The sequence below is a fragment of the Schistocerca nitens genome, chromosome 5 (genome assembly GCF_023898315.1).
Source record: "Schistocerca nitens isolate TAMUIC-IGC-003100 chromosome 5, iqSchNite1.1, whole genome shotgun sequence".
Taxonomy (NCBI): domain Eukaryota; kingdom Metazoa; phylum Arthropoda; class Insecta; order Orthoptera; family Acrididae; genus Schistocerca; species Schistocerca nitens.
In genome coordinates, this window is record NC_064618.1 from 613,633,066 (window position 1) to 613,646,381 (window position 13,316).

A 13,316-nucleotide genomic window follows, 5' to 3' on the forward strand; every position below is an offset into this window, starting at 1 on the left:
TTAATAACAAGGGTGGTAGCATTAAGAGTGGAACGGGAATTCCATTGTTAAATGCAGAGGAGAGAGCGGATAGGTGGAGAGAGTAGATTAAATGCCTTTATGAGAGGGAACATTTGTCTGATGTGATAGACGCAGAAACAGGAGTTGGTATAGAGGAGATAAGGGATCTATTATTAGAAGCAGAGTTTAAGAGAGTTTTGGAGGAGTCAAGAACAAATAAGCCAGAAGAGATTGATAACATTCCATCAGAATTTCTGAGGTCACTGAGGGAAGAGACAACAAAGCGATTATTTCACGTTGGTGTGTAGAAGTTTGTGTGACCAAGACGGATATGCAAAATAAGGTATTAGAATGTTGCAGTCTGGCAACATACCATCTGACTTTCAGAAAAATATCATCCACAAAATTCCGAAGACTGCTAGAGCTGACAGGTGCGAGAATTATCCCACAATCAGCTTAACGGCTCATGCACCCGAGTTGCTGACAAGAATAATATGCAGCCGAATGGAAAAGAAAATTGAGGACGTGTTAGATGACGATCAGTTCGGTTTAAGGAAAGGTAAAGGCACTAGAGAAGCATTTCTGACGTTGCAGTTGAAAGTTGAAGGAAGGCTAAAGAAAAATCAAGACACGTTCATAGGATCTGTCGACCTGGAAAAAGCGTTCCACAATGTAAAACGGTGCAAGATATTCGAAAGTCTGAAACAAATAGGACTAAGCTGTAGGGAGAGAGGGTAATATACAATATGTGCAAGAGCCAAGGGGGAATAATAAGAGCGTACGACCAAGGACGAAGGGTATAAGATAAGGATATAGTCTTTCCTCCTACTGTTCAATTTGTACATCGAGGTAGCAATGATTGAAATAAAAGAAAGGTTCAGGAGTGGAATTAAAATTCAAGGTGAAAGGATAACAATGATACGATTCGCTGATGATATTGGCTATCCTGAAAGGAAGTGAAGAAGAATTACATGATTTGCTGAATGGAATGTACAGGCTAATGAGTATAGAATATGGCCTGAGAGTAATTCGAAGAAAGGCGAAAGAAATGAGAAGTAGCATAAATGAGAATAGCGATAAACTTAACATATGGATTGATGGTCACGAAGTAGATGGAGTTAAGGAATTCTGCTACATGAGCAACAAAGTTATTAACGACCTACAGGCCGGCCGGGGTGGCCGAGCGGTTCTTCGAGCTACAGTCTGGAACCGCGCGACCGCTAAGATCGCAGGTTCGAATCCTGCCTTGGGCATGGATGTGTGTGCTGTCCTTAGGTTAGTTAGGTTTAAGCAGTTCTAAGTTCTAGGGGACTAATGACCTCAGACGTTAAGTCACATAGTGCTCAGAGCCATCCATCAATGACCTACAGAGAAAGGAGGACATCAACAGCCGACTAGCACTGGCAAAAAGGGCATTCCTGGCCAAGAGAAGTCTACTAGTATCATACACAGGCCTTAATTTGAGGAAGAAATTTCTGCGATGTACGTTTGGAGTACAGAATTGCATGGTAGTGAAACATGGACTGTGCGAAAACCGGAACAGAAGAAAAAATGGTTCAAATGGTTCTGAGGACTATGCGACTTAACATCTGAGGTCATGTCCCCTAGAACTTAGAACTACTAAAAGCTAACTAACTTAAGGACATCACACACATCCATGCCCGAGGCAGGATTCGAACCTGCAACCGTAGCGGTCACGCGGTTCCAGACTGAAGCGCCTGAAGCTTCCGGAAGGCGTTCGATACAGTTCCGCACTGTCGCCTGATAAACAAAGTAAGAGCCTACGGAATATCAGACCAGCTGTGTGGCTGGGTTGAAGAATTTTTAGCAAACAGAACACAGCATGTTGTTATCAATGGAGAGACGTCTACAGACGTTAAAGTAACCTCTGGCGTGCCACAGGGGAGTGTTATGGGACCATTGCTTTTCACAATATATATAAATGACCTAGTAGATAGTGTCGGAGGTTCCATGCGGCTTTTCGCGGATGATGCTATAGTATACAGAGAAGTTGCAGCATTAGAAAATTGTAGCGAAACGCAGGAAGATCTGCAGCGGATTGGCACTTGGTGCAGGGAGTGCCAACTGACCCTTAACATAGACAAACGTAATGTATTGCGAATACATAGAAAGAAGGATACTTTATTGTATGATTATATGATATCAGAACAAACACTGGTAGCCGTTACTTCTGTAAAATATCTGGGAGTATGCGTGCGGAACGATTTGAAGTGGAAATATCATATAAAATTAATTGTTGGTAAGGCGGGTACCAGGTTGAGATTCATTGGGAAAGTCCTTAGAAAATGTAGTTTAATCAACAAAGGAGGTGGCTTACAAAACACTCGTTCGACCTATACTTGAGTATTGCTAATCAGTGTGGGATCCGTACCAGATCGGATTGACGGAGGAGATAGAGAAGATCCAAAGAAGAGCGGCGCGTTTCGTCACAGTGTTATTTGGTAACCGTGATAGCGTTACTGAGATGTTTAGCAAACTGAAGTGGCAGACTCTGCAAGAGAGGCGCTCTGCATCGCGGTGTAGCTTGCTCGCCAGGTTTCGAGAGGGTGCGTTTCTGGATGAGGTATCGAATATATTGCTTCCCCCTACTTATACCTCCCGAGGAGATCACGAATGTAAAATTAGAGAGATTCGAGCATGCACGGAGGCTTTCAGTCAGTCGTTCTTCCCGCGAACCATACGCGACTGGAACAGAAAAAGGAGGTAATGACAGTGGCACGTAAAGTGCCCTCCGCCACACACCATTGGATGGTTTGCGGAGTATAGATGTAGATGTAGACGTAGAACCGCACAGCCACATCAGTCGGCGGAACAGAAGAGAATCGCAACATTTGAGATGTGGTGCTACAGACGAATGTTGAAAATGTGATATACTGTGTAATGTAATAAAATAAAAAAAATTTATTTGCTGCTCTTTTTCTTTTGTTATCAGTGTAATGTAATAGAATGAATATGAGCCGTGACTAATACAAAAAAAGAAACCCACATTAATGCAATGGCTCAGCATAAAAGAGAAATAACAGATGTAAGAATATTATTAACAGTGTAATACGTTGTTTAATTTAGCCCGACGTGTATAAGCACTCAGTAAACTAGCTCAGTTCTTAGGGAAATTACGTAATCGTCGATAATTAATTGTCCTTTTCTTATTTAGCCAACACTACAGATATTATTCCAGGCGCGTGAGAAGTCGTGTGCTTATTGCACCAGAGAGTATTTGCCAAGTCTGGTTGCTGTACACTACTGTAATACGTAACTTACCGTGGTTTCGTCTCGATTCCCCAATATAAGATAACAAGAGTAGCATCTACAAATGAATTCCTATAAAGGAACTGTAATCCTGTGATCAGACCTTTTCTGCCTGGGATGTTATCTCCTTGTATAAAGAAAATCTGTAAATAAAATTGTTAAATTATTAGTAGCTGCCTTCGGTCTCGTGGGATCTGAAATAAAGTTAGTTGTCCTAACCGACGGCACACCTCGTAGATGAGCTAAAAGAAAATTTTAAAGATTTTTCTAAGATGGCGCCTAACAATGCAGATTCATAGTTAAGGCTCATATCTACTTAAGGCAATACAGGTATCAGACTAAGAATCGATTGACCACATACACAAATTCTTTTGACAAAGTAACCATTATATTTTTCGGGTTTTAACTACACCTTACGTTATCAGCTGGTACAGCAAGATGAGCTTTACACAAGAACGTCCTCTTAGGTCCGAATCTAAGCAGATAAGATAAGTGAAAGACAAAGGAAAGGTAGTTCATGCATAGAAGCGCAAGAGTCCATGGAATAACATGTCCATTGTAGTTCTATCTCTTCTTCTTTGGCGTACTTATCGATTATTTATAAAATTTATCGTAATATTTAGTTTTTTTAAACCCAAGTCCAGCCAGGAGAAACAGTGCAACTGGTAGGGTAAGGAATGGGTACGTTCTGCGCAGAAACGGAGAGCAAAGGAATATTTGGAAAACACTGACAAGGAGAAGGGACAGGATGATAGGACATCTGTCAAGACATCAGGGAATGACTTCCATGAAACTAGAGAGAGTTGTAGAGGACAATAGCTGTAAAGGAAGACAGATAGTGGAATACATCCAGCAAATAGTGGAGGATGTAGGTTGCAAGTGCTACTCTGAGATTAAGGGGTTGGCACAGGAGAGGAACTCGTGGCGGGCCGCATCAAACCAGTCAGAAGACTGTTGACTCAAAAAGAAAGAGTGGTCTTCTGTTAGGAACCCAGCGGGCGCACTTCTTGGAGTAGCCCACCTGCTTGACGAGTGTGTCAGCACTACCAACAGAGACGTCCAGCTGTGCAGCGAGTTATTTGACTGTGAGCCGTCGATCACCTCCAATGAAACGGTTCGCGCTTTCCAGCACTGCAGGAGTCACAGCTCTGTGCGGCTGGCACGCGAGGGATCGCATAGGTTTGAGCGACCTTCTTGCGACGATGACAGACATCTCGTACTACGACTTGTCGTGCTTTTGTTTCCTGGCAGGTCTCCGTAGACATTTTGCAAGCGCCTATGAATATCTGCGATGTTCTGGTTTTCCACCAAAAGAAACACAATGACCGCTCTCTCCTTGGAATGCACTGCTGTTACAGGCGCTATTTTCAGAGATACTTAAAGCCCCGCCACCTACCAGAACCGAATCGGAAATATTCCACGATGCCCCACAGCAAATTCCCATTTCTTCAACCGAAATTTGCCGAGGAAGAAAGTGTTGCATACTCGTACTACAGCATAGCTCTCCAGCATAGGTACATTAGGTTTACGTGAGCCACAGTAATGATATTCCTGAATTCACAAAGAAAATCATGAGCGAAGTGACACAGTGAATTCGCATTCACGGGGATGCTTGTTTACATCATAGGTCTGTAATATATAATTAGGTTTTCCGTAGATTTCCTGTATCGGTCCTGGGATGGTTCCTATTAAACTAGTTTGGCTAAATTCTTCCTCAATTCTTTCCCAGTCCGAAGTTGTACTTGTACTCTACTTCTAACGACCTCTTCGTCGACTGGACGTTAAACTCTAATTTTTCTACCGTGCGGCATACAGCTTATCAATATGCTCGATCCGCCAACTCGGAGTAAACAAAAATCGATAAATTATTTCCCGCATAAGTGGTGCAGTTTTTGGCCAACGTGATACTGAACATTATCAGTTATTTATATGTACAGTCTTAGTGACTGACTATGTGAAAATGCTTACACAGAAAAAAAAAATCCCCGCCCCATCTCTCCTGTTGTATTTACAATTCCCAGATGTAAAGGCAGAGTATATTCATCCCCAGCGTTAACAGTACTTTGGCGGATTGAAAAATATGTTACTACGTGAAAAAATCCAGTATAATCCCTAACAGTTTCTTGTACGTCAATTAAAATATTAGCTACCTAAATTAAACTAATTATAACTGATGTAATTTTAAAACCACTGCTATTAAAAATTTCATTGTAAGCTGATGATGATCGAAATTTCGATAATATACCCTTTTAATGGCATCTATTTTTCAGACACTCAGGTTCTAAAATTTTGGCTATAGCATAAAAGTATAACACATGTGATACCTGATATGAAACTTCCTGGCTGATTAAAACTTTATTCCGGACCACGACTCGAACTCAGAACCTTTGCCTTTCGCAGGCAAGTGCTCTACCACCTTCTTTTATCTCATTTTTATTCTATATATTGTTTGTTCAATTTGTTCGTGGCGAACGTCCGACACTCGTTCAGGTTGTTCCTTCATCCGTTTACGCAGTTTTTTTTTTTTTTTATTACAGAGGGTAACTAAACCCTCTGACCGAACACGCTGGGCTACCGTGCCGGCACCACCTGAGCTACCCAAGCACGACTCACCGCCCGTCCTCACAGCTTCACTTCTGCCAGTACCTCGTCTCCTACCTTCCAAACTTTACAGAAGCTCTCCTGCGAACCTTGCAGAACTAGCACTCCCGAAAGAAAGGATATTGCGGAGACATGGCTTAGCCACAGCCTGGGGATGTTTCCAGAGTGAGATTTTCACCCTGCGGCGGAGTGTGCGCTGATATGAAACTTCCTGGAAGGTTAAAACTATTTGCCGGACCGAGACTCGAACTTGGGACCTTTGCTTTTCGCAGAAGTAAAGCTGTGAGGAGGGGGCGTGACTCGTTCTTGGGTAGCTCAGGTGGTACAGCACTTGCCCGCGAAAGGCATAGGTCCCGGGTTCGAGTCTCAGTCTGGCACACAGTTTTAATCTGCCAGGAAGTATCATACCAGCGCACACTCCGCTGCAGAGTGAAAATCTCATTATGTGATTCCTGGAACAGACATGGCGTCTGGCACCAACGGTTGCATCGAGAACGTGCTGTTTGACTTGACCTGGTGCCAGTTTAATGTTGGCAGAGACTTGTTACAAACGTGGATCGGAACGTTGCGGCAGTGTTTCCTCACTGACTGCCGTTCATCAAGGAAAAACATCAACATAACCTCACGTCCAGTGCAGCACTGAATCGTTAAATAACGTTATAAGAATCAGTTTGTCTTACAAAACGTTGGAATATAGTATTGTAATTCCAGTACCAGCAACAGTATAGAGTTTGATAACGGCAAAGCTAAGTATCATAACGTCCTTGAAAAAGTCCAAACATCACAGCACATCTTCCTTAATAAAGATGGTGACCTGAAGCTTGTTGTGGATACACAAGAAGCAACTGTCATGTGTTTCTTGGGCTTTAGCAAAGCCTTTGGCACAACTGACTATGACATTTTACTTGCCAAACTCAGCAGCCTAACCTTGTGGTCAAGTGCAGTCTAATGATTTCGCCCATACCTGACGTCTCGCCAGAAATTCGTCATGTCCGGCACCATAAAGTCGCAGTGCAAGGCAAGTAGGATCAGGCGTTCCCCTGGGTTCGGTATTAGGTCCTGCACGTAAATAATGTGTCATCAGTCTAGTCTACTGAAAATACATATGCGTTGATGACCTCTGGCTGTATCTAAGTGCAATAACTGCAGACCTAAAGACAGTTATCAGAATCTCAATACCGACCTGTACGCACTCTCAAAATGGGCGCAAGATGTAGGGTTATAACTCAACCCATCCAAAACCCAGGTGGTACCGGTTCGTAATTCCACCGTCTTTAACCCTGAATGGGATAAATATCAACTACTCTCCTTCATCAAAAAATCTAGGAGTAATTATAGATAAAAATCTAATTAGGTCTGAGGAAGTAACTGCAATGCGCAAGAAGGCATGATCATCTCTCAATGCCCTACAAATATACTCTTCCCTCTTGACCCGAAAAAGAAACTTGTACAAACACTTAAACTTCCAATTATTGATTTCAGCGATATTATCCAACAAAGACGTTCTCAGGAAAGCTAACGGTCCCTGAGACGGATTATGAATGCCTGTATTCATTGTATCTGTGATGTTCGACTCCTTGATCACATTTTACCATCATTTGCATAGATATCCCGGCTACGTGAAGACAAACACAGACAGTTCCATACCATCTGTTCTCTCTACTAACTTATCAAAGAACACTGTCTCTCATATCTCTCCTAACCTTAAGGCTCTTGTCTCAACAACAAGGCGCAAACAAACGTTCCCATCAGAGAAAAGTCCTTTCCGTCCCACTCCAACGTTCAGCTATCTTCTCGAAGTCCTTCTCTGTGGCAGGAACCCAACTCAGGAACAACCTCCTGCCTAATATTAGCTAACCTCAAGTTTCAGCTGGCAGGTAAGTACATATCTACTAGAGCAACGATAAGATTACCGCTGTCCCTGTACGCACTCGCCTCCCTTGTACATCCCTGTTTCCAACCAGATCTTGCTCATTTCCCAGTATTCTTAGCCGACGTAGTCTCGTAAAATTTCCTTTTCCTAGAACTCGCTATACCGAAAAACATCAATTTTGTCGACCTATAAATTCTTCTTATACTTGTCGCTGTCATTATTGTTAATAATATCACAATTATTGTCATTATTATTGTTATTATTACTACTATCACTATTAGTATCAGCAGCAACAATGGTACAGGTAACGCCTGTATTAATTTTCTTAGTTGATATTCTGTATAATTTACTCACACTGCCACTTCAGACACACAAATTATTTTAATACTAGCTGTCTTCTTAAAACTGTTATTCTTTGGTACCTATGATGTAATAGATTCTGTATGTGTCAAATCTTGGTTCGATATAAGAGACGGCCTGATGGCCCTAATCAGATCAGGGTAAATAAATATGGTGAATTAGACACACTGTTAGGCTCTGAAACCATACGGAAAAAGTCAAGCAAGTATTTCGAAACATCCACATTAATTTGCTCAAGAAAACGTCTACAATGAAATACAAGAATGAGTATTCAAAAGACCTTACGCATCGTCTTTCAATTTATCGTTCGCACTTAGTCTATTTGCAAGTGCCAATAACGACAAAAATTGTGTCTCCTTCAATGCACCTGACTGTTCCGCTACTGAAGTAATTCTTATTAATAACTGTTATTACGTAGTTATGTTCCTATTTAGGAACTATATCGATTTTGACTTCGTCTACGTATTGTAAAATAGAATCAATTTTCACTTCCAAATATTGGGTGTGCTTGGTAGGAGAACGGTCGAAGGTAAAATATCAAGTTCGTATGAAATTTTTGCAGCATGTTAGGAAAACAAAGCAAGCAATAAAACAAAAGTCAAGAAAAGATAAAAGCACAAAAACCTCCACTAGCACAGGTGCGAGAGGAGATGCCGTCATCATCCATACTCAAGTATGGGTTACGAGCGAAGCCAATTATGAAACGCAGACGCCGTATCACTATCCGCATATCTCAGGATAAACTGTCTTTTTGATATTCTTCCTGTAAGAGGACATTGAAAGACGTAAGTCAAAACAAGTTCTCTGGAGTAGACGACATTCCGCCAGATATAGTGACATCTTGGAACAGTCAGCTGTGACAAAACTAATACGAGTGATGTGCAAGATGGATGAGACAAGCGAAACACCCTGAGAATTCAAGAAAAATTTAATAATTCCCATTCCAAGGAAATCAGGTGCTGTCAGGAGTGAATATTATCAAACTATCACTTCGATAAGTCACGGTTGCAACATACTGACACGAATTATTTATGCAAGAATGGAAGAACTGGTAGAAACCGGCATCAGAGAAAATTAGTTTGTATTCCGGAGAAGCAATATTGACCCCACGACTTCTGTTAGAAGATGGGTTAAGAAAAGACAAACCTACGTTCATAGAAATTGTAGACTTAAAGAAAGTTTTTGCCAGTGTTGACTGGAATAAACTCTTTGAAATTATGAATGTACCAAAGGTAAAATACAGGGAGCGAAGGGCTATTTAAAACTTGTATAGAAACCAGACGGCAGTTATAAGAGTCGAGGGCACGATAGGGAAGCAGTGGTTGAGAACGAAGTGAGACATGGTGGAAGTCTATTCCCGACGTTATTCAATCTGTACATTGAGCAAGTACTAAGGAAACAAAAGAAAAAACTGCATAAGTAATTTAAGTACAGGTAAAATAAATAAAAAATTTGAGGTTTGACGATGACATTATAATTTTATCAGAGACAGCAACAGACGTGGAAAAGCAGTTGAACGGAATGGACGTCTTCTTGAAGGAGAACTTAAGATGACCATCAACAACAGCAAAACAGAGGTAAGGGAATGACGTCGAATTAAAGCAGTTAATCATATGAAGCTACATAGTTCCAGGGAGATTTTCAAGTTTAATTCGTCGCTTCAGTCTGCATATACACATGAAATCATGTAGTGCTGAAGGAACTAGATTAGGAAACAAGACGCTTAAAGTAGTTTGTGGATTCTGCCATTTGGGGCAGTAAAATAAATGATGATGGCTGAACTAGAGAGGATATGAAAGTAGACTCGCAATGGCAAGAGAAGGACTTCCGAAGAAGAGAAATTTGTTAACATAGAATATAGAGGTAAGTGTTAGGAAGTCCTTTCTGAAGTGTAGATTTGCATTGAAGTCAAATGTGGGTCGGAAACAGTTCAGATAAAAGAGAATAGATTCTTGTGAAATGTTGTACTACAGAAGAATGTTCAATAATAGATAGGTAGATTGCGTAACTAATTGAGGATGTACTTAAGAGAATTAGGGAGGGAGAAAGGTGTAGCACTACTTGATTAAAAGAAAGAATCTCTTGCTGAAATATCAAGTGATCACCAGCTAAGTGTTGGAGGGAAGTGTGTGTGTGTGTGGGGGGGGGGGGCGAGAGGAGGGGGGAATAGAACTCGTAGAGGAAGACCAAGAAATGAATACAGTAAGCAGATTCAAAAGCATGTAGGTTGCAGTAGTTATTCGAAGACGAAGATGCTTGCACAGGGTAGTGTAACACGAAGAGCCTCTTCGGACTCAAGACCACAACGACTAAAACGGAGTTTGGAGTCTGCGAAAGTGTTTTATTTGCGTTTATGGTTAATAATATGATAATATAATAATAATATTATTAATAATAATAATAAAATAAACTTTTTTAAGGTACAGTGTAATGTAGAACCCTACATTACAGTGTTTGAGGAGATGATGTGGCTACCACTGTGAGGCCTTTCGTAGTAAATACGAGGTGTGCTACAAAAGTAATGATACTAATAATGTTGCGCATAAACCGACAATTCTGTTTCCTCTGTATTCGTATGACGGTTACTTTGGTTTGTGACCTTTACCAGTTTCAATGTTTTGCAGTTACTGCACGAGTGTTGAACGTGTATAAAGTGGAGTTTTTGTTTCTCACGTGTGTTACGAATGTAGACCAGCAAAAGTATGAGCAATACAGCGTCACAGAATTTTGTATGGAACTTGGCGAAACCGCCGTAGTGAATAATGACAGGTCGTAGATGTGTTACAGAGTACAGTTGCTGTCGAGAGCGTAACGATTCACAAGTTACAAGGTTTTTTAGTGGGTAGACGTGAAATTTTATAACTGTAGAACAGGTGAAAATGTGGAAACAGTCACGTGTCCACTGATGTCAGATAGTCGATTGACAATGTCAATGATTAGCAGAGAGCTAAATTTGAACGTGTTTATTGTCAATCAAATTCTAGCAAAAGGAACGCAAAAAATGTTCAGTGAACCTGAGGACCAATTGGAATAGTACGTGTATTTATTATCTGGACCGCCTTCAAGTGTAGCCATATTCTTCATTCTCGGTATCACAGATGCTGAATAGTGAAAACAATTCCGGCGAAAGTCTGCCTATCCGGAGGCAGCACGAATGAGTCTATGCAGAATCAAAAACTCATTAGTTTCTTTACAGTCAGAGTATAGTTGACAAAGAATTCAAGCCTTCAGGAAAAACTATCAGCCAACTTCATTGGGAGTTTCTTGAAAGACTCAGGGTAAGAAAGGGACATGTACAACAGGTGGATGCTGCCCATGACAATTTGCGCTGTGACACAACATTCTCCAGCAATGATCTTTTGCGAAAAGAGGTGATTTTGATACTGTTTACAACATCCAGAAAAGCGTAATAGACGAGCTGAAAGATATTCCAGCAGAAACCTTCCAGTACTGCTATGGAGACAGGAAACAACTCCCCTCTCAGCTGTGAAAGGGATCTTGAAGAGGACAACTTTGGTACGTAAGAAGAAATCAGTTCATGGTGAAAAAAGAAATCAGTTAAATTATAATTTCCTAAGACAGCTCACAAAATGTAAATTATTTTACTTAAGTATGTCAAAACACATCGAAACACCCTTCAGAGAGCTATCCTATCTCCAGATCCACAGTATATGTCGTCCGTGGAATGAAGGCCATGTTCTGGAGAGGAGATATGCAGAATTACGTGGTCGTAAATTGAAAAGTAGAAGGTTATTCCTAAGCATCTTCGAGTTGCAGAAGATGACTGCACGAAAAATGCAAGACGTCCAGAAAACATACAGCGTGTAGAGCGTCTCTCAAAGCTTTAAACTCACGTTACGGTTGTTCAATCTGGGCACCATTCGTGACCTGGCAAACGTCAATACGTGCGTGAAATTTACTGAAATTGTCGACACGAATTTCCTGGGAAGGCGCAACAAGAGCCAGCCTTAGTAATGTTTTCGTTGGGTAGCCTATCTGCAGCCGTGAACTAAGTCGATGTGACAATACGGAGTGGATGATTTGTCTACGTGTTATGTATGACACACCTGATCCCTAGTGCAAGTACGACATAACGTGTATCACGAATCTTCTGTACACCTTGTACACATTGGCGCAGTCGTCTTCTGAAACTCCGGAAATACTTACGAACAACCCTGTATTTTAGTGAAACCCCAGATTAATTTCCTCCTACAATGCAACACTTCTTGAAAACGATCAGCGTAAGCATATTCGGTCAACCTCCGCTTGCTTCCGCAGGGACATCAGCACGGCCAACCTGCGCTACCTGAACTCGACGCAGGCGCTGGAGGACCTGGCCACAGACTAGTTACTCTGTGACCTGGTGTACTTCATCCGGCAGCAGCGCCAGGAGAACCCTCAGCTGGGCGCCGCCAAGTGGGTGGTGTTCGGCGGCTCGTACGCCGGCAACCTGGCCGCCTGGGCGCGCCTCCGCTACCCGGACATCATCGACGGAGACGTCGCCTCCAGCGGACCCGTCCTCGCACAGGCCAGCTTCCCTGGTAGCCCTCTGCACACCAGCAACAGCTGCCTGCGTCGCTGTGACTATTCATTCTGCATTTCCATCTCCACATGTGCTTTTATGTATGACAAAAATATGTCCATTGACATTTGTTTTCCAATTTTGAGTAATTAGAAAGTTTTAAATACGTTGGATGCAGTATATCACAAGAAGACGAAATTGACTTTCAACATAAGACAGAGAAATTTAAATTAATGAATGGTAATACTAAATGAACCTTAAGAAAGGTAAGGAAAGAGACACTTATTGAATTTTAAAAAGGTTTTCACTTGTATTTCGTAACTTATCGATGTGAAACCTGAATAACAACGGAAAAAAATGGTTCAAATGGCTCTGAGCACTATGAGACTTAACATCTGTGGTCATCAGTCCCATAGAACTTAGAACTACTTAAACCTAACTAACCTAAGGACATCACACACATCCATGGCCGAGGCAGGATTCGAACCTGCGACCGTAGCGGTCACACGGTTCCAGATTGAAGCGCCTAGAACCGCACGGCCACACCGGCCGGAAACAACGAAAAAAGATATATTACGAGGGTAATCCCAAAAGTAAGGTCTCCTATTTTCTTACAAGTACATAGACCTGTTTATTTCTACAATAGTTTACATCAGTTTATAACTTGAACATTTAGCTATTTTTAGACAT

At 41.6% G+C, this 13,316-nt stretch overlaps 1 protein-coding gene across 1 annotated transcript in view; it reads left to right on the forward strand.

Moving 5' to 3' along the window:
* LOC126260614 (putative serine protease K12H4.7) overlaps positions 1–13,316 on the forward strand; it is a 66,564-nt gene that overhangs the window by 22,321 nt on the left and 30,927 nt on the right. Inside the window, exons 3-4 of the mRNA XM_049957951.1 lie at positions 11,301–11,382; positions 12,486–12,645. Of these exons, the coding sequence (XP_049813908.1) occupies positions 11,301–11,382; positions 12,486–12,645 (242 nt within the window). The remainder of the gene's footprint in view (positions 1–11,300; positions 11,383–12,485; positions 12,646–13,316) is intronic.